General features: G+C 36.8%; 1 protein-coding gene across 1 annotated transcript in view; it reads left to right on the top strand.

Annotated features, from left to right (window-relative positions):
• The first annotated feature begins 12,223 nt into the window (after positions 1–12,223).
• The window catches only part of IL18RAP (interleukin 18 receptor accessory protein), a 32,536-nt gene continuing 21,689 nt past the window's right edge, over positions 12,224–23,070 (top strand). Inside the window, exons 1-5 of the mRNA XM_023211327.1 lie at positions 12,224–12,360; positions 12,505–12,656; positions 15,671–15,835; positions 16,302–16,626; positions 16,722–16,905. Coding sequence (XP_023067095.1) covers positions 15,766–15,835; positions 16,302–16,626; positions 16,722–16,905 — 579 coding nt within the window. The 5' untranslated portion in view covers positions 12,224–12,360; positions 12,505–12,656; positions 15,671–15,765. The remainder of the gene's footprint in view (positions 12,361–12,504; positions 12,657–15,670; positions 15,836–16,301; positions 16,627–16,721; positions 16,906–23,070) is intronic.

Here is a 23,070-nt window from a genome sequence, read left to right as displayed (position 1 = left end):
ACAATTTAAACTAAGCGGGCCTAGGGCAGGGGCCTGCGGAGAAGAAGCAGGCTGCCTAGGACTGGCTCTGAGGAGGAAAAGAGAGTGAGAGGGACGTTCAGGATTCCTTATAAGCCATTAAAAAATAAGCATTCAAGTTCAGTGCAGAGTGAAAGAGCACATATGATGGAGAACATCTGCCCACTGTGGCCTCTGCTGAGACACAGGGAGTTGGAACCCCCACCATCTACTAGGCGCCCGGCCTGTGTTGAGGCAAATGACAGGCCAGTTGGGTTTGCTGGGGCTCTCAGCGAGGCGCAGAAAGGAGCCAGTTGTCCAAAGAGAGGACGTTAGCAAAATCAGTTCCTCAAACCAAGGTGAATCATAGCTGGAAATGCTCAGAGGAATTAACCTGTCACCTTGGTCTGAAGTTCTGCTGTGAGGGAGAGGACCCAGTGTTAGCAGAAGCCATCTGTCTGAATAGACGCTGCTCTGAGCAGTGCAACCTTAAGCATTACAATCTTCAAAGAGTGACCAAGCCACAGACCTAACAGGAAACTCATGGGCAGGCCTCAGGGCCTTCTAGCCCCACCTGCATGCCATGCTGATAGTGATCACAGTCCAGGCTAGGAGCTTAAGACCAACACCTAGATTTCTGTGTGAGGCCTTTGAAAATGTTTATCTCCTTCTAGCATATAACTCGTGGGTGCACAGACACACCCGGAGAATGCCATACCTCATTTACATGATTGCTACAATTTGATGTGTGTGCTTGATCATTAATAGTGAACATGTTAACTGACTTTCAAATAGTGGCTTGGGAGTCTTGGGGTTGTGACCCAGGGACCATCCTAGATGGTGGAATGGAAAATTGGGGAACATGGGAGCTGGGCTCCTGGATCTTCCCCTTCACCTCACTGTTCCCACCCCCTCCACATACCACAACTAGAGCCACACTGCTTTTATCCATGTTGTATGTTGAGGCCTTACATAACATTTTACTTAACAAAACAGAATACCTCTCAGGAGGTCATGGTTTAGATACAATGAATATAATTTTCTCTAGCCAGTTTAAACAGAAATCATTACAGAATTATTTAGAGAGATGAAGAAACGGACTCTAGGCTCCTTTTCCAGGGATGTCTTCCAAAGTCATACGAAAAACCTGGGCTGCTAAATAGAGCTGTTGATCTCGCCACAACCAGAAAGAAATCTGTGCAACCAGGAAGCTCTTGCTGCAGCTGCCAGCTCCAGAACCGGACAGGCTGAAGTCTAAATTGACTAAAAGCTCTCTAATGTGGAATTGTTGGTTGAGAAGGCCAATTGCTTCTGTGCACCTAACTGCGAACGCCAGGAGCAACAGCTTTGAGTAGCAGTCTTAGCAGGAGGTGAGGCTGGGCACTGCTGTTCAAACATCAGCAGAAATGGCACTGCGGGTGCCACCTTCTGATGCAAGCCTTTTGCTTTAGATGTTCTCCAAGTGAACACTATTAAGATGAGAGATGAGACAATAGCAGAGCACAGAGGTCAGTAAGTCAATGCCTTAGGCTTAGAGTTTTCTCTAGAAGAACATTTAGCTCTGGTTACTTGCACATGGGCCTGAGTAGAAGCCATCTTGGTCATACGGTGACCTTGAAAAGAAACAGACTAAGGCCACTTATACTGGGTTTTATACCACTTACAACCAGACTTAATATAGACAAATATAAACTCCAAAACACGCCTTAGAAACAATGCCCTCTATAACGAAATTGACTTTAGAATAATTATCTCAAACAGCCTGTGAAAATGAATGAATGAACAAATGGCTTTTTAGAAATATGTGCAGCACAAGAATTAACTTTAAAACTTTCAAGATTCTGTTACATTGTTTATTTCTATTCAATGATCATGTGCGCTGTGTACAGAATGAAGTTAAAAGATGAATGAAGATTTTACTAAGATATGACCCATAACTGGCTTGCACTTTTTGACAAATATACATGAAATTAAGCATTTATTTGAGGACTGTCCTCTTGGAAGTAAGCATGTTAGTAGATCACACACTTTCTGTAATGATGTTTTTGAATCACACCACTTTTAAAATTCATCTTTAGAAACTCACACACCAAGGTAGAAAATAGCCAATACCCTTACATTTTTATTTTTTAGTCATGTATTTTTGAAATTACCAAAATCACTTGAGCTAAGCCTGATGAGTAATGGTGATAACCAAGTTGATTTTTTTTAAAAATCAAAAGCAAGGTGTGATGTTAAAGTTACATTTGTTTTTTGCAGTGAATTGCAAACCAGTTACTGACTTTTCAAGTTGCTTCTCTTGATTTTCAGTGTTATCGTATTATTACACTCAAATTGTGAAACTTAGAAAAAGTATGGCCAAGAGGGAATTCAAGCTTATATTAAGCGAAGAGACAGAAAGAGAGCACTTGGCTGCTTTAACTTTACATTTTAAAATGTTTATTATGAAACATTTGAAACATACGAAGTAGAATATGCAACAAATATTCATATATCTACAATCCACACTCAAAGACTGTTAACATTTTCCCATATTTAATTTATCCCTATCTTTTTTCATACTGGATGTTTCTGTTATAGGTTTCTTGCATCGTGATGACATTACTCTTGAATACTTCTGTGTGCATCTCCAGTAAATAGATGCTTATCTTCAAAATCACAATTATCAACATTTAACAAAATTAATAATCATTTTCTAACACTAAAAGTGTCTGTCTTTGGCCATCTTCAGGTTGATTCCTAAGTTCTTTTGACTCTACTCTAGTATTTTTGATCATTTCCTAATTTTGTTGTTGTGATTTTCTGATATGGGAAGGTGTTCCTCACTTGTTCTGTTCTTAGTCCCAGATAAAGCCATTTCTCTAAGGAGCCATGGTTCCTTTCAGGGAGAAATTGTTTTTAGAGACCACAGTTTGGGTCTAGCAGTTGCACACTCTTAACTCAATGTTTCTAGGCTTTCTAAGTAGATATAACAAGGAAATACATATACATCCATTAAATGAATTCTAAATTAATACTGAAAAGTCCAATTTAAATTTAGGACCACAGGTTTTACTTAGCCTCATCAATTTTACATTGGAAACACTGTCATGCAGAAAATTCCAGTTCCCAATGGCATCAACATAATTGTTAATTTGCTTTATCCCACAATGTACATACATCCAATATGCATATATTTCAAAGAATTAAATACCAACACATCCACTAATATTTTGTTTCCTAAAAACTGTTGAAAACATTTTTGTGCCATTTTATCCCTTGAGAATATTTCACTATAATATAGAGTCATCATTGCATTCTAAAGTCACTTGAAATTATTCCTCTTATTGTGCTTTTGTCAGTTAAACATATTTATTTGTTTTGTTTTGATTTTTAGGAATTGATTTTTAAAATTTTATTTTGTTTCATAATAGGGCAAAAACGTTTTTCAAAATGATATTGGTTTATCCTTCTATATTTTTATATAAGTAAATATTCATGCATTTTTTTCTTGTCACCTCTCACAGATAAATGGCAGATATTATATACAATTTATCCCCTTGATTTTACCACTTGACAATATATTCTACAGATCACGCCATAATTGTACGTGGAATTATTTCTGAGAAATACTTTTTTATACAGATACATAGTATACCATTGTGTGGCTGTACCATGGTTTATTCAACCAGTCCCAAATGTTTCCAGTCCTCTGCTCTTACAATTTATGTTACAAAGAAATCTTATGCATGCATATTTCGTGCTTTTTACCTAGAATATTTTTGGGATATTAGACATAGGATTGCTGGGTCAAAGGGTAATACGTATGTAATTTTGCTCCATATTGCCCAATTCATCTTTTAGGGGTTGTAACATTTTGTATTCTTACCATCGATGTCTAGGAGTGCTTGTCCCTTAGCTTTGGCCCATTTCTCTATAGAGATTTTGATCTCTTTCATTGCCATTGTGGGAAGGTTTTTACATGTTAGACATATTAAGACTTTATGATGTAAATTGCAATTGTTTTCCAGTTTTGTTTTGTTTTGTTTTGCTTTCGGTATTTATTCATTCCCAGATTTTAAAAGAATTAATCCATTCTTTCAATACTGATATGAACTCATTTTTCACTTTAAATATTCAGTCCATTTGGAGTTTATTATGGTGTTTAGTCTGAGAAATTGATCCATTGCATTGTTTTCATATGTCTGTGTATTTATCACAACATCACCTCTTAAAACGGTCATTTTTTACCCACTAATATAAGATACCCATTTAATGTCTATTCAATTTCCATATCCTATCAGACCTAGTTCTGGACCATCTATTCTATTCCATTGGTGAATGTGTTTTAAACTGACACATAATAATTGTACATATTTATGGGGTACACTGTGATATTTTGATACATGTATACATTATTAAAACTGAAATCAGGGTATTTGGCATATCCATCACTGCATACATTTATCATGTCTTTGTGATCAGGACATTTAAAACCCTCTGTTCTAGCTATTTGAAAATACATAATACCATCATGTTAACCATAGTCACCCTATGTGCAATGGAACCCCAAAATTTACCCCTCCTAACTGTACTTTTGTATCTATTAACCAATTTCTCCCTATCCCTCTGCTTCCCAACCTGTGGTAACCACTCTCCTAACTCTCTACTTCTATGTGATCAACTTCTTTAGATTCCATGTATGAGTGAGATAATGTGGTATTCATCTTTCTGTGCCTGGCTTATTTCACTTAACATAATGTCCTCCAGGTTTCTACATGTGGCAAATGACAGGATTTCTTTTTGTTAATTGGATAAACAATATTTTATTGTGTATACATACTTCGTTTTCTTTGTGCATTCATTCACTGATAGACACTTAGATTGATTCCGTATCTTGGCCATTGCAAATACTGTTGCAATAAACATGAGAGTGCAGATAGCTGTTTAACACACTGATTTCATTTCGTTGGGGGGATATATACTCAGCAGTGGGATTGCTGAATTATACAGTAGTTCTATTTTTCAATTATTTGAGGAATCTTAATACTGCTTTCCATAATGGCTGTACTAATTTACATTCCTACCAATAGTATATAAGAGTTTCCCTTTCTCCACTTTTGTACCGGCATTTGTTATATTTCTATCTGATAATTGCCATTTTAATTGAGGTGAGTTTATATCTCGTCATAGTTTTGACCTGCATTTTCCTAATAATTAGTATATTGAACATTTTTTTCATATACCTGTTGACCATTTGTATGTCTTCTTTTGAGACATAGCTATTCAGATATTTTCTCCACTTTACTAGTATTAATTCTAATCCATGAACATGGAATACCTTTCCAATGTATTTTGCAGTCTTCCATTTTTAAATCAATGTTTTATAGTTTTAAGTGTGGAGATTTTTCACCTCCTTGGCTAAATTATTGCTAAGAATTTTATTTCTTTTGTAGCTGTTGTAAATGGGATTGTTTTCTTGATTCCTTTATCAGACAGTTTGCTATTTCGGTATAAAAATGTTACTGATTTTTGTATGTTGATTTCATGTCCTGCAACTCTACTGAATGTATTAGTTCTCACCATGTTTTAGTGGATTCTTTGGGGTTTTCTATACACATTATCATGCGGTCTATAAACAGGGATAATTTCATTTCTTCCTTTCGAGTTTTGATGGCTTTTACTTATTTCTCTTGCTTGTTTACACTGGCTAGGACTTCCAGTACTATATTGCATAGAAGTGGTGAAAGTGGACATCCTTATCTCGTTCCAGATCTTAGAGGAAAAGTTTTCAATTTTTTCCCATCTAGTATGATATTAGTTGTGGGTTTTTATATATGGTTTTTATTGCATTGATGTAGGTTTTATATATGGCTTTTATTGCATTGACATAGCTACACCTTCTGTTCCCAATTTGTTGAGAGCTTTACTATGAAGGAATGTTAAATTTTGTCAAATGCTTTTTCAGCATCTATTGGAATGATCATACAGTTTCTGTCCTTCATTCTGTCAATGTGATACATCATGTTTATTGATTTGCATATGTTGAAACATCCTCACATTCCTGGATTAAATCCCACTTGATGATGGTGAAAAATCTTTTTAATGTGCCGTTGAACTCAGATTGCCAGTATTTTGTTGAGGATTTTTGCATTTATTATATCAGGAATATTGGCTGTAGTTTTCCTTTTTCGTTGTGTCCTTGTCTGATTTTGGTATAAAGGTAATGCTTGCCTTGTAGAATGAGTTTGAATGTATTCCCTCTCTTCAATTTTTAAAGAACAGTTTTAGTAGAATTGGTGTTAGTTATTCTTTAAATGTTTCATAGGATTCAGTAATGAAGCTATCAGCTCCTGGGCTTTTCTTTGATGGAAGACTTTTTACTGATTTAATATTATTATTTGTTACTGATCTCTTCAGGTTTTCTGTTTCTTCATGGTAGGTTATATGTGTCCAGAAATATGTCCATTTGTTCTAGTTTATCCAATTTGTTGGCATATAATTGTTCACAATAGCCTTTTAGGATCCTTTGTATTTCTGTGGTATCGGTTGTAGCATTTCCTTTTTTGTCTCTGATTTTATTTATTCTAGTTTTCTCTACTTTTTTTCTTAGTCTGACTAAATAGATGTAACAGACATTTCCAGACCATTCCACTCAACAGCTGCAGAATATAGATTCTTCTCAACTGCACATGGGACATTCTCTAGGATAGATCATATAGTAAGTCACAAAACAAGTCTTAAAAAATTTAAGAAGATTAAAATCATTTCAAATATCTTTTCTGAGTACAATGGTATAAAACTAGAAATCAATACAAGAGAATTTTCAAAAACTTTACAAACACATGGAAACTAAACAACATGTTTAGTGTTTTTTTTAAAAAAAACATAAATGAGTGTTTATTTTTGTTCAAAACCTTTTCTGCAACTTTGGAGGTGATCATATAGTTTTTCTCCATAGAGAATGTTAATGTTTTCATAATATCAAACCAACTTTGCAGTTCTGGGATAAACACCACTTCATCCTAATGAATTTTAAAAATATGTATTTTATGTGGTAGTATTTTATTTAGGACTTAGTGTATATGCTTCTAAGCAAGATTGGTCTGTACTTGTGTGTATGTGTGCAAAATCTTTGTCGTTATTAAATATTAGTAGACAGTTAAAAATCCTTACATATTTAAGAAAATTATTTACTATGAAAGGCCAAGATTAACAAATAACAAAACGGAATTTGGAGGAAATGGAGATAAGCCAAAGGAAAACCATATTTAAAGAACAAACTTTAATATTTTCAGAGAGACAAGAAAATATATTACTTCAGAGTATAATAAAAATAACTTGGAAATTAAAAATGAATTAACTAAAGTGGAAAAGACAGTATCAGGTTTGGAAAATGATGAAGTGTTACCCAGAATGTAAAACAAGGAGCTAAATAAATAAAAATAGAGAAAAAAAATGGAAGAATTTGCAAATTAGTCTAAATTAAAGTAATAGAATATCTATAAAATGACAATAAGCAGACACTCTTTAAAATGAGAATAAAAAACAAAAATAACATTTTTGGAAATAAGAAAGTATCTCAAAATAGAATGATATGAAGTTTCAGATTGAAAGGGCCCACCAATTAATTACTCAGCAAAATGGAGACAGAAATGCCTTAACATTTGGGGGAAAATGGCATTATCTCTTAAATTTCTCTACTGAGTCAAACAATTATTCAACTATGAGGATAAAATAGATATTTTCAGACATGTAAGGCCTCAAGATATTTCCTGCCATGTCCCTTTGTCTGAGATCTCCTGGAAGAAGTGGTCTTCCATAAAGAGAACATACAGTACTTTGTGCTTTAGAGAAACAGAATCCAGCTAAGGAAAATGGTGGAAGGCATCTCCAGATCTCCAGACTCATGATAAATGGAAATCCAATGCTGGAAATTGTGCATTTGCTGTATTTAAGCAGAAGAGCACGTTCCAGGTAGATGGTTTTTAGGAAGGAGATTTCCTAATATGTTGAATGCATTGAAAATGCATTAATGTGAGAAAGCATTAATTGTCCACTAGAAATACATTTCTAGTGGAGAATTTAAAAACATATTAATGAACGACATAAAGAAATTTAACTAAATGAATACAAATAATTGGTTTTTGTACTATTCACGGACTGATAATGAATAACAATAGAATTTAATTTGGAAAATGCAAGCGTGAAGGGGATCATTGAAAATTTGTTAGGATTAATGTAAGGTTCTTTTGTGACAAAATGAGTGTTGGAATTTGAGTATTTCGGAAAGTAAGTTGGAGGATAGGAGGTAATTGCCAAGGGAGCCGGATGTTTTCAATTGGGAATATGGAGGCATAGCAATTATTAGCAATGACAAGTCTAGGTTATGATTACAGGAATAAATAGTGACGTAAGGATGGAATACAAGAGCTTTGGAGGAGAGGAAGTCAAAGAACTGAGAGAGGGGGTCGTTAAACGGATCATCTATATCAATGCTAATGCCAAGAATCAAAACAGGAAGAGTTCTGGCAAGAGTAAGAGTTAGCCCAGCACTAAACTCTTCAGGGAATAAAGCAGAGTGATCCAGGGCTTTGTGGATGACTGCAGCAAGGAGGGATACTGGGAGGGATAGCCCGAGGACATGATATTTGAAGCTGGGGGTTCTTAGGGAGGAGGGCGGTGCAATGGTTGGAAACCAATGGTACCTGGAGTCGGGGAGGGAAAACAACCACCATGTAAGTGAGCTGTTAGAGAAACTATGTCCCAAGGGGAGAGTGGAGCAGCAGGCAGTGGGGACAGAGGATTGAAAGTCTAGGGAAGAGTATGAAAATATTAGAGCTCATCGCCTTCACCATCTATACCTAAGGTTTAAAAAAAAAAAATGAAAATTCAGTGAATTCTCTGGAGAAGCCATCCTTCAGTCCTCAGGTTGGCTAAGAGCTCCTGTCCTGTGGACTGCTGTGCATATCTTTGTCTAGCATTACCATATAAGAAGTGACCTTTAGAGGTTCTGCTCCCTCAACTCATCTTTTTTTGATTTTTGAGACAGAGTCTTGCTCTGTCACCCAGGCTAGAGTGCAGTGGTGCAATCTTTAGAGGTTCTGCTCCCTCAACTCAACTGTTAACCCTGGAAGGGTTAACATAATATCAGACCAACTTTGCAGTTCTGGGATAAACACCACTTCTATCTTTGGTAGAAATGACAAGCTGGAGAGAGAAAAATTATGTTTCCAGGGAAGATTATAGCATACATGTTATTAGATCGCAACCCTGACCATTAATTGTTTTTGAGTTTTTATTATTTTCTTAAAATTTGGATTGAATCCCCAGTGAAATAGTTTTCACCACGTATCTCTCATATCTTTATTTCTTCCAAGAAAAACAAAAGCATACAGCTTCAAACACTAGAGATAATTCAACAAGCAATGGAAGTTATACAAATCAGTGACTTGACTGGGATCTATCTAGGAATGAGCCTTCCTTGGGAAGCCAAGGGATGAAGAATGCCTATTATTCTAACCTAAGCAGAGTTTGATCATCAATGCTTCCATGGGAAGATTTTTGATCAAAGAGGGGAGAAAAGAGAGAAGAATATGCAAAATTTATTAGGCCCAGAAAGATATGAGTATGTGACTTCAGCCATGCTCCCCACCTCCCACCCCCAACTGCACTCATGCCTAGGGCAAGTGTTTAAAGTCATTTTGCTTCTGACTAGCTACCTCACTCGTTATCTTCAGGTTCTTGAACATTGTGACACAGATACCATGGATAGCCAATCAATAGCTTACGTTATTTTAATGTAATTCTTGCTAAACAACTTAGAAACTGCCACCTATTTTCTTTTAAAAATCTACTTACAACTGCTGCTAATCAGAGTATATATTCAGAACAACTTGAATCTATGGTCCCACAATGTGATCCTCAAGCGCTGCCCAAATAAAGTATTTACTTATATTAATTATGACTCAGCATGTTTTTAGGTCAACCAGCAAAAGATCTTGCAGGTAGAAGACGGACAGTATATGTTTCTTGGATTAGATTCATGACTATGCACTATAATTATTTCTCTCTCAAAAATATGAATCGTTGGAAGTCAAAAAAGTGTTTTATTTCTCCTTGAACCATATTTCTGAGAAAATAATAGGTATGCACAACACAAATTCACCAAATGGACTCATTTACATTTCATCCAGGAATTTATCTCAAGTGAAATAGAATTCATTTGGCCAACGGTAACAGGATAACATATTTTTCCATCATCTATTGCTGTCTAGCAAACTACCCCAAAATTTAGTAACTTAAACATAATATAGTGACTTAAACTTAACAATGTATTATTTTTCACAATGCTGCAATCTGGGTTGGGCTCAGCTGAGCTGTTCTTCTCTATGTCACATCTGCTAGAGCTGTTCACTCACATGCTTGAAGCTGGGTTGGTTAGAACATCTGGGGCCTGGCCAAGCATCTCTTTCTCTCCTGTTCTCACAACCTGCCTAGCTTAGACTTCTTTACAGTAAGGTGATCTCAGGATATTTGGGCTTGTTACCTGGTGTCTGGTTCCCAAAAGAGGAACTGGAAGCTGAAGATCTTTTAAGAACCGGTCTGCAACTGGCAACAGTGTCACTTCCATTGTGTTCTTTTCATCAACAGCAAATCACAAAGTCAGCCTACATTCAGGGACAGAGAAACTACATTTTATCTGTTGATGTGAGAAACAAAATGCACATGGAAGTAAATGGCTTTGTGAGGAGGTGGTGGAAGAATTGATGGCAGCTTGGAGAATAGCTCCACAATGTCTACAGCGAGACTTTCCATTTCCTGTAAGCCCTGTTCAAACTATTAAAGTGATCAAATTCACTTTAGGAGACAACTAAATAACTGAAATAGTTTGTATATTAGTTCCTGCACAAATCTCACATTAAATTGTAATTTCCAGTGTTGGAGGTGGGGCATGGTGGGAGGTGATCTGATCACTGGGGTCAGGTTTCTTATGATGGTTTAGCACCATCCCCTTGGTGTTGTCCACACGACAGTGAGTGAGATCTGGTAGTTTAAAAGTGGGTTGCATCCACCCCTGTCTTGCACCTGCTTTCACCATGTGATGTGACTGCTCTCTCTTTGCCTTCTGCCAAGATTGAAAGCTTCCTAAGGCTTCCCCAGGAACAGATGCCACTCTGCTTTCTGTACGGCCTGTGGAACCATGAGCCAATTAAACCACTTTTCTTAGAAATTACCCAGTCTTGGGTATTTCTTTATAGCAATGCAAGCATGGCCTAATACAATAACTTTAGATGCAGTTTTGAGGTCTGCCTCAAGATCTCTGAAACTTCACAAGGACAGCTTCCAAACCTCCATTCACTTGAATATAGTTCCATTCAATGGTTATTGAACACTTACCAAAAACAACACCTTATTATTAGCCTTTTTGATTCGTTCAACCTCATTTCTCCAAAACTTCCCAGGTCTCCTGCCCTTGTTCTTATTACTGGGCCTGTTGCCACATGACGTTGTAAGCCTGAAGCATCACGTGCCTGGAGTGTCTGTTTCACTGCTCCTTGTTACCACTCTTGGAATAGGCGTGGAACAAACCCTCATCGTCTTGGAATCCTAGGTAGACTCATGACCAGTAGTAAATACATTTTGGGGGCTCCTTTCTGTCTACAGTTACTAATTCTTCTTGTATCCTCCTATCTTCGCCTCAGGTAAACACTTATTTTGCTTTCATGCCAAAGTAAATTTAGTTTTCATTTGTATTTCATGTTATTCTCTATATATGTGTAGACGCAGCCTGGAACTTTGATGTGCTCAGCTGTGCCAGCCTAATCTTTATTAGAATACTGGACTCTTGATGGAGGATGTTATCTAGACTTAACCAAGATGGTTTCTAGACAAAACTCGTTATGATTATTGTGGTCTCAGAGTGTTTGAAGTATTAAATGGTTTCAGTTGCTCTAGCAAAGGAACAATGGAGTTTTCAATTATATGTTATATTCTGAAACTGCCTCTCAATAGGAACAGAAAAACCCCAGTAACTTTAGACATTAAACATATTTTCCTTTGTGTATCAATAAATTATTTCTTTATAAAATTGGTGTTGGAGAGGTAATTTTTCTTTTTCAAAATTAGAAAGTTAATCACAAAATAGGCTTTAGTGTTGATCTCAAAGGTCACACTTTTGGAGGTTGGTTTTACAAGAAGAAAAACAAAACCCACAGTTGAGAAATTGAGTTGAGTTAATATTCTTCACAGGAAATTCCTGTAAAGGAAACCAGCTTACTCAGTCTTTCAACTAACCCCAGCCACAAACTTTATCTCGTCAAGGAGGTTGGTCAGAGAAGAGTTTTAGATGCTTCTTCTTCAGAGCATTTCCTACGGAAAGAGGTAGTTTATTTGATTTTCCTCTGTATGACCATCCATTTCACAATGTCAATGGTCATTTACAAAATAAGGTTTTCCTTTTTCATCCAGTTATAACCCATTATTTTTGAGCTGATGCGAGTTACATGGCTACTGTGTCTTCTCCAGGTATCTCTCTGGATAGGAAGAAATATAGTAGAACCCTTCGAAAACGGATATTCTCACGTATTTTCCTTCAGATACAAAAGCCAGCAGTCACTGAAATAAGGACTTGAAGTTCCTTCCTCTTTTTTTTTATGTCTTAAGAGCAGGAAATAAAGGTAAGAGAGAGGTACTTTTTTTCCCCCCCACTAGATTTCCTAACCAGAAAATATAAGTTGGGGAAAGAGTTTAAATAATTTTAAAAATGAATTGCTAACACAATTACTTTTCAAGAACTATTTTAGAATAACAAATGGGTTATTTACTAACAGAATTTTCATCTCCATATATATGGAGTCTTCACTAAAAAAAGAGGTGGTTATAAAATAAACCTGTTTATAGTGCTTTGAGCATTTTACAGGAAGGGCTAAGAGCAGAGAGACTCAAGATGTTTGCCACAGTTGAATGCCCATTTAAGCTTAACTGTGACATCTTTGATGGCAGGCACTATGGCTTCATTTTCTGTTATCCCTAGACAATGGGGTCTAAAGCCACCACGGACCATCTGAGAATCATAATGATACCAGTTGAATTAAATACTGTCACTATTACACGAGACCAAATCTTTGTCTGCAGGTGTTCTCTGTGTAAAGTGGTTTAAGTCTGCCTTTGATGGTGATATTTCTCTCCCTGGTCCTCAGACCCCTGTTAACACTGCTTCCTCCAGCACTTTCCTCTCTCTTCCCCGTTTCCCACCACAAAGTTCTGTGGGGAAAGTTTAGGTCATTATTTCTCCCAGAGACAGCTGAAGGTGTAGCCTTGACAACTGAAAGGGAAATCTTCATCCTCTGACAAAAGATATGTGATTCTCCAAAAACGCATCTGGAAAATAACTGAAGAGATTTTGTAGATTCTCCCAGCACTGTTAGACTCTCAGTTCCTTCTGTGAAGGACAGCGTATGGTGATGGGGAAATCAGAAGCTTTGAGACCCTCTATACCTAGATATGAATCCCCCTGCTAATACTTACCAGGTATGTGATTATCATTGAGAATGGACACTGCCATTCCAAGCAATGTGAGCCTTGGCTGTCCATCTGTAATATGAGAAGGACAGCGCTCCACTTCACTTTATAGAAAGTAAATGAGGGCCACGTTATTTTATTCTCATAAGCAGAGTCTGAGGCTTGATTTGGCTTAAGTTGTCCGGTGCTCAATAAATGATGTCCTCTGCATTTGTGTGGCTCCTTCCGATTCAAGGAAGCATGTTAGTGACGGCAGCATGGAAGACGTCACTTAGATATTAGATGGCCTTCAAAAGGTAGATATTAACAAGCAAGCCACACAGTGTGGGCACGTTGTCCCACATAAATGAGACTTCCAGACTGGGCTTGGGCTCACATCGGTCAGTTGCCCACAATGCTGGCAATAGTTACTGTGACTCAGCACTGACCCACCTCCCCAAGCTTTGTGCTTATCCCTGAGCAGGACTTCCCAAAGATGTCTCGTGGATGACCATGGTGGCTCTGACGCTTGTTTATAATGTAGGTTCCATTGTTCTTCTCCTTGAGAATCTGATTTAATAAGTCCTCGGGAAGCCCAAAATCTGCATTTATAATAAGTGTTTCATGTGACTGCTATAATCAAGATGATTTGAGAAGCACGGTCCCAGAATGAAAGCTGAAGCCTGAAATCATCCCCAGGCAGCCGGAGGGCTGAGGCCAGTACGTGGGTGGGTGTATCCTAGGCAGTATTTGTCATCTCAAGGTTGGCAGAAATTCCTGAGGGCTGGAGACTGCTGGGCGTCGTGGTAACTAATTTGCTATAGGCTTGGACATTTGGACATAATTTGCCAGATAGTAGAGCTGGAATGATCTTAGCAATCATCTGGTCTTATGATTTACAAGTCAGGGAGCTTTTTAAAAAATTACAAATATCCTGACTTATACATCAGAAATTCTGATTCCCTCATTCTAAGGTGGAGGAACTACTGATACAGTCCAGACATTTTATTTTGCAGGTAAGAAAGCTGAAGTGCAGAAAGAGACCACGTGATTTAACTGGAGTCACACAGCAAGTGAATTGCCATAATAGATTGCAATGTGTTTGCTCTGACGACTCTGGAAGTGTTTATCATTTCTGAAAAAATGAGCAGAGATCGTGTTTCAGAAATCGTATCTCCTGACCCTAGGAGAGTGCCAAAGGAATACTCTCTGCTCTTCAGGAGCTCCCAATCTAGTGGGAGGAGAAGGTGTAGGGAACAACTCATCTACTGCAGCATGCTTAAATCCTGAACAAGTCATTACTGAGCTCCTGTTATTAGCACCATTCCTGGAGAGAGGCTGCAGGACTCAGAGAGACACACTCAGTTCCTGCTGGGATGGAACTTATATTCTAGTTGGGGAGAAGTTTTAGGAATAAGATATTTTCAGACAATAATGTGTGCTAAGACAGAAGTCATCAAAAATGAGAAGCAAGAGAGATGGTTGTTGGCAAGAAGGGAGGGAGGGGCTTCTTATTCAGGTGGTCAGGGAACGACTCTCCAAGGAAGAAATCAGAGATAAGACATGAGAGAGCCAAACGCTACAGGGTTTGTCCATGGTGCTCTGGAATCTGTGCTTCATCACATGGGTGGTGGGAGCTGGTGGCGTCTTGGGCATGGAAATGAGATGCTCAGGCTTGCTTCTTAGGAAGATGTGTCTGGTGGTGGAGCTGGAGGACTGTTCTTTCAGAGACTTTGTGGACAAGGGAAAGGCAAGTGGGGAGACCATATATACAGAGTAGTATGTGCAAACATTCTCAAATTTTAGCAGTAGGAGCTATATCTCTGGATTTCCTAACCGTGAAAAATCTGGCATTTTTATTCAACGTGCGTCATTTTATTCAGGAAAAGTTAAACATAACTCTTTCCAAATTACTCATGGAAATATACATGCTAGGTGAGCACATCAGACAAAAAAGATTAATGAGGGGAAAATGACATTATAAGAACACACTGCATAGAGCCTAGGGATATCGGGAGCTTAAGATGATTTGTAAGAAATGACACAATTGAAACACAACTGGAAATACCCACGTAAGTTTGAGGCATGTGAAGGCCGGTTTGGGTAGGACCTGCCCTTTCAAAGCTTCCTGTGTAAGTTGCACTTTGGTCACTGGTTCTGATTTCTTCATTTCCCATTTCTTGATTTACAGAAATGAAGGGGATACGCAGGGCAGAGTTCTGAATCTCAAAACACTCTAGCAATGGAATGAAGTTATTGGAGTGATGACAGGAACATGGGAGAACAATGCTCTATTTGGGCTGGATATTTCTTTGGCTTGTCTCAGGAGAGAGAACTAAAGGATTTAATATTTCAGGTAGGGATTTTCACTTTTCATATTAGCACTGTGGGTCTGTGGTCAAACGTAAAGTGATGGATAACCTGATAGATCAGCAGCATGATATATTAATACACAACCTTTCCATCCTACTGCTAAAAAGGGACTGAGAGGAGAATTATTGGGGTGAACAGCTTTCAGCTGATACCAAGCATTGACTAGCTACCCTGTTACTGTAGTTGAGTGTTCAGTGAGAGCAGCTGAAGAGGGATGAGCAAGGGTTCTACCGTCTTTTCCAGGAAACCAGGGCTGCTGCTGGTGATACTGGAGTCCACTGGGAGGGAATTAGAACAGGCACTTCCTTTCCCCTACAAAATGGACAGTGAAGAAGAAAGACACACAAGGAAGCTTAATCTCTTGTTAAATCAAGCACTAGATGTAAATGTAAGCTAGAATTCCATTTTCTAATGTGTTTCCATGTTGTTCTGTTTATCATGATTTTCAGGTTGTTCCACAAAGAAACTCCTTTGGACATATTCTACAAGAAGTGAAGAGGAATTTATCTTATTTTGTGATTTACCAGAGCCACAGAAATCACATTTCTGCCACAGAAGTCGACTCTTACCAACACAAGTCCCTGAGCACCTGCCCTTCACGGGTAGTAAGGACCTATCTGATGTCCAGTGGTACCGACAACCTTCGAATGGAGACCCATTAGAGGACATTAGGAAAAGCTATCCTCACATCATTCAGGACAAATGCACCCTTCGTTTTTTGACCCCAGGGGTGAATAATACTGGGTCATACATTTGTAGACCCAAGATGATTAAGTATGTTCCAAATGCATTTCTGTCTGAAAACATTTCCAAATCCTCTATTATGTAGACAAAATGTCTATGTTCACAGGATCTTGTTAATTTCCTAGGAGCCCCTACGATGTAGCCTGTTGTGTCAAGATGATTTTAGAAGTTAAGCCCCAGTCAAATGCATCCTGTGAGAATTCTGCATCACATAAGCAAGACCTGCTTCTTGGGAGCACTGGCTCTATTTCTTGCCCCAGTCTCAGCTGCCAAAGTGATGCACAAAGTCCAGAGGTAACCTGGTACAAGGTAAGAGTGAATTCTCTAAAATTAATGTAAGAGCATTGTTTTTACGGTATCATCTTCATGGTTTTTTTTTCATGGAAAACCGTGTTTGAGAATCTGGGGTCTACAGCTTCTCAAAAACTGGTCCTGTGCCTCTGCAGGAGATCTGACTTTCTAAAATAATCGTGTCCCCTGGGAAGCCACAGAGCTTGATATTCTAATTATTAGAGGCATCCTTTTGATCAACACTAGAAAAACTTCTAAAATGCAAGTATATTACACATGAGGTTAGACATAAACCTACTAACATCTGCTAATGTAGGAAGATAGGTTCACTCATTTTCACTGTCTTCGGAAAGCAACAGGCATTGCAAAGGGGAAGGGAGCATCCAACACGTAAGTCTTGAAGGGTTTGTGAAAGATACGGAAGCCAGAAATACATTCCCAAAAGGACAGCTCTTGGAGGACAGTTAGGACAAATCCAAGGTGGACCTCAGTGACAGAGGTCTTGCACAGGTGAGATGATAGAAAGGAGTACAGTGCTCAGAGAAAAAGGGAACAAGAGCAAGTTTCACAATGACTTTGAGCTATGAACCACATGTACGTAAACTCCCATAACAGAAGAACTTCATATTTCCATCCTGTTTTAGAGTGTTTCCAAGTGCTACCAGATGACGAAATGCTGCCTAACCATCTCCTCCAACAGGGCCCCCTGTCAGTTGACTCTTGGGTGGTGGAATCCAGGAATAGAATCTAAATCGCTTCCTACAATTGCGATAACTATTTGAAGTCCAATAATTTGTCTTCAAAATTATGCACAATTTTGTATTCAACCTCATAATATATGTGTTTGTTAATATAAAAATATCATTCTAAATTGCTACTGATTAAAGTCAGAAAGATGAGTTATGTTTATCTAATGGTTTAATGCAACCCAAATTTTAACAATGAGAGTCTCCTGGGGATACAGTTACCATGATATGAGGAGACACTTCCCTACTTGATTCCTGAGACTCCATGCTAATAGGAGGACAGATGTTATCACATCCTTTACAGAAATAAATATACAGGGAGGACGAATGGCATGGGGTATGGTCTCACATTTGTGTTTTTATATGACACTGAAAGAATGCTGGTCTCAATAAAACCCTAATTTCAGAAACATTCATTTCATAACCTCTAAAATGAGGTTAGTAAGAAGAGCCAATAGTTTTGTTCATTATTTTCACTTCTCTCTCAAGAACAAAACTTCCTTTAGTTCAAAATATCTGTCATCCAGGATGGCAGCTGTCTTGTCTTGGTGGGCTGTTCTCAGGCCAGTAAAGCAGTCCTGTCCCCATTATTTCAGATGAAAATGTGCTTGGCTTTTCAATGATCATACACCTGAAGTGAAAGTTATGAATTTTTACTTTTCAGGTGAGCACAAGTTGCATAATAGTTTCCAGCTATCTGCAAATATTGCTTTTATAAACTAAACCCTAAAACTGCATGACATTCACAAAAGGAAGCTCTGTTTCACTTCCCTGGGGGCTTTGAGTGCAAATGTCAACAGGTGTTTCATGGTGGACAGGCAGCTACCTTAAGAATAGGTGAACAATGGCTGTTATTAAAATTGTACCTCCGATACAGATTTGAACAGGTCCTGGTTTTGTGAATTACACATATGTGTATATGTGCATACACATATGTGCATGCTTGTGCATTCACACACACACATGCATACACAAGCACATAGTAACCTGGAAATCGCAGACCTATTGGCAGTAGTACATCACTGAAAGTGATGGCATTAGGCAGGAAAAAACACCTACTGCCTTTTTCCTTCATGCTAACCCCCAGATTCTCAGGTGGTGGGTGGGTCATACGTATGATCCATCTCTGAATAGAAGAAGCTGACACTGGCTGAGAGAATGAAAACATGGCTTTATTGAATTCAAATGAAACTGCTGACCGGGGATATATCCACCAGATACGCAGAGTATACAACTGAAATAAATCCCTGGGCTTGGAGTCTCTGGAGCATTCCACAATATTTTTCATTGACAAATTAAAAACAGGCTTGCAGACTGTTTTGAAAATTTTTTTCAACTTTTTTATTTTAAAATTATTTTTAATTAACAAATCATAATTGTATACATTTACAGGATATGATGTGATGTTTTGATATATGTATACAATGTGGAGTGATTAACTTAAGCTAATTAACATATACATCACCTTGCTTATTTTTTGTGGACAGGCATTTGAAACTTACCTCTTATTTTGAAATGTGCAATACAATATTATTGGCTATAGTTATCTTGCTATGAAATATGTCTGAAAACTTATTCCTCCTATCTATCTGAAACTTGGTACTCTTTGACCAGTATTTCCCTATTCACCCTCTTCTCCCCTCCAACCAAGCCCCCACTGATCATCATTCTACTCTCTACTTCTATGGGTTCAACTTTTTAAAGTTCTATATATGAGTGAGATATTGCAGCTTTTCTCTTTCTGTGTCTGGCTTATTTCACTTAGCATAGTTTTCCAAGGTTATTCGTGTTTGTCCCACATGATGGAATTTCCTTTTGTAAAGGCTGAATAGTATTTCATTGTGTACGTGTACCACATTTTCTTTGTTCATTCCTCTGTTGATGGACACTGAGGTTGATTCCATATCTTGGCTACTGTGAATAGTGCTGCAGTAAGCATAGGAGCGTAGTTAACCCTTTGCCGTATTGATTTCAATCTCTTTGGATATGTACCCAAAAGTGGGATTGCTGAATCATTTGGTAGTTCTATTTTTAGTTTTTATTGATGAGCCTTCATAGAGTTTCTCATAATGGCTGCACTAATTTACATTTGTACCAACAGTGCATAACAGATTTTTTTTTTTTTTTTTTATAAAAGCCACTCTAACAAGTGTGAAGTGATATGTCATTGTGGTTTCAATTTGTGTTTCTCTGATTATTAGTGATACTCAGCATTTTTTCATATAGTTATTGGCCATTTGCATCCTTTCTTTTGAGAACTACCTTTTCAGATCTCTTGCCTATTTTTAAAATGGGCTATTTGTTTTCTTGCTAATGCCGTGTTTGATTTCCTTATATATTCTTGATATTAACTCCTTATCAGATATACGGCTTGTAAATATTTTCCCCATTTGGTGGGTTGTCTCTTTACTCCATTGATTGTTTCCTTTGCTATACAGAAGCTTGTTAGTTTTATGCTATATCATTTGTCTATTTTTGTTTTTGTTGCCTGTGCTTTCAAGGTCATATTCAAAAAAATATTTGCCCATAATGATGCTGTAGAGCTTTCCCTCTATGTTTTCTTTTAGAAGTTTTACAACTTTAGGTCTTATATTTAATTCTTTAATTGATTTTGAATTGATGAATCATATGTGCTATAGATACAATTTCATTCTTCTCTCTGTAGACAACCAGTTTTCCTAACATCATTTATTGGAGAGATAATCCTTTCCCTGTTGTGTGTTCTTGGCATTTTTTTTTTTTTTTTAAATCTATTGACTGTAAATGTGTAGGTTTCTTTCTGGGCTATCATATTCCATTTGTTGATGTGTCTGTTTTTATGCCAGTACCATGCTGTTTTGATTTAAACGGCTTTGTAATATATTTTGGAATCAGGGAGTGTGAAACATCTAGCTTTGTTCTTTTTGCTCAAGATTGTTTTGGTTATTTGGGGTCTTTTTTAGTTCCATATGAATTTAAGGGTAGTTTTTTTGTATTTCTGTAAAAAATAACAACATTGTGATAGGGTTGGTTTTGAATGCGTAGATCACTTTGAGTAGTAAGGACATTTTCTCAATATTAATTCTTCCGATCTATGGACACAGGATACCTTTATATTTATTTGTGTTTTCTTCCATTCCTTTTGTTAGTTTTTTTTTTTAATCATTTTCAGTATATAGGTCCTTTACCTTCTTGGTTAAATTTATATCCAACTATTTTACTATTTTGGTTCCTATGGTAAGTGGGCTTGTTTACTTAATTTCCTTTTCTGCAGACAGTTCATTATCAGTACAGGGAAACACTACTGATTTTTATATGTTGATTTTATGTCCTGCAATTTTAGTGAATTCATTTATCACTTCTAACAGTTTTTTGGTGGAATCTTTAGAGTTTTCTACAGATGAAATCATGTCATCAACAAATACAGACAATTTTACTTGTTTGTCTACTAAAATGCTTTTTATTTCTTTCTCTTGCCTAATGGCTCTGGCTAGGACTTCCAGTACTGTGATGAAAAGAGGTGGTAAGAATGCACATTCTTGTTTTGTTAATCTGATCTTAGAGGAAAAGATTTCAACTTTCCACAATTGAGTATGACATTAGCTATGGATTTGTCATAGATGGCCTTTATCGTATTGAGGTACATTCCCTCTCTGCTTAATTGGTTGAGGGTTTTTACATGAAGGGTGTTAAATTTTGTCAAATGATTTTTCTGCATCTATTGAGATATGGTTTTTATCTTTCATTTTATTAATGTAGTCTATCATATTTATTGATTTGTGTGTATTGAATTGCATCCCAGGGATAAATCCCACTTGATCATGGTGAATGATTCTTTTAATGTATAGTTGAATTTGGTTTGCTAATATTTTGTTGTGGATTTTTGCATCTGTATTTTTCAGGGATACTGGCCTGTAATTTTCTTGTAATGCCCTTTTCTGGCTTTGGTATCAGTGTGATGCTTGGTTCATAAAATTAGCTTAGAAGTTTTATCACTGATTCAGACTCCTTATTCGTTACTGGTCTGTTTAGATTTTCTATTTCTTTATGATCTTGGTAGGTTGTATGTGTCTAGGAATATAGCTGTTCTTTTAAGTTATTCATTTTATTGGCATATAATTGTTCATAGTAGTTTCTTATGATCCTTTGTATTTTTGTGATATTGATTGTAATGTCTCCTCTTTCATTTCTGATTTTATCTATTTGAGTTTTCTCTTTTTCCTTAGTCTAGCTAAGAGTTTGTTGATTTTGTTTTTAGTTTTTTCAATAAACCAACTCTTAGTTTTATTCATTTTTCCTATTGTTTTTCTAATCTCTATTTCATTTATTTCTGCTTTTATCTTTGTTATTTCCTTTTTTCTGCAAACTTTGGGCTTAATTTATTACCCTTTTTCTAACATCTTTTGATGTATCATTAGATTTTTTATTTGAAATCTTTCCTGTGTTTTGATACAGACATTCATTGCTATACAATTCCCTCAGGACTGCTTTTGCTGCATCCCACATGTTTTAGTACATTGCGTTTTGACTTTTGTTTGTCTCAAGTTATTTTTTAACTTCCTTTTTATTTCTTCTTTATCCCATTGGTTGTTTAGGTGCATTTTGTTTCATTTCTGCAAATGTGCATATTTTCCAAGATATTTTCTGTTTTTAGATTTCTACCTTTATGCCGTTGTAACCCAAAAAGATACTTGATATGATTTCAATTTTCTTAAAGTTTTTAAGACTTATCTTGTAGCTGAACATATCCTTCCTGGAAAATGTTCTGTGTGTACTTGAGAAGGATGTGTATTCTGCTGCTGTTGGATAGAATGTTCTGTATATGTCTGTTAGGTCCATTTGGTCAAAAGCATAATTCAAGGCCAATTTCTGAAGTTTATTTTCTGCTTAAATGAGCTGTCCATGGTTGAAATTAAGGTATTGAGTTTCTTACTATTATTGTATTGCAGTCTTTCTCTTTCTTCGTTTAATAATTGCCTTACATATTTAAGTGCTCTAATGTTGGGTGCCTATGTATCTACAATTGTTACACCCTCTTAGTGAATGGACTCTTCATTATACAATGATCTTTCTTGTCTCTTTTTATAGTTTTTGACTGAAAGTCTATTTTGTCTAATATAAGCAGAGCTATCCCTGCTCTCTGTTGGTTTTCGTTTGTATGGAATATCTTTGTTCATCCTTTCCCTTCTAGTCTATATGTGTCCTTATTAGTAAATCTCTTGAAGGCAGCATATAGCTGAATTTTTAAAAACCCATTTAACCTTTAAACGTCTTTTGATTGGAGACATATTGTAAACGGTTTGATTAATCCATTTACATTCAAGGTAATTATTGGTAGATAAGCACATGCTGTTGCCATTTTGTAACTTATTTTCTGTGTGTTTTGTAGATTTGTTACTTTTTTCTCTGTTGGTATCTTCCTTTGTGTTTTGATGGCTTTCTTTGGTGCTATGCTTTG

The sequence above is a fragment of the Piliocolobus tephrosceles genome, chromosome 15 (genome assembly GCF_002776525.5).
Source record: "Piliocolobus tephrosceles isolate RC106 chromosome 15, ASM277652v3, whole genome shotgun sequence".
NCBI lineage: Eukaryota > Metazoa > Chordata > Mammalia > Primates > Cercopithecidae > Piliocolobus > Piliocolobus tephrosceles.
The sequence above is the reverse complement of the archived record's forward strand: the minus strand, read 5'-3'. Positions and strand labels throughout refer to the sequence as shown.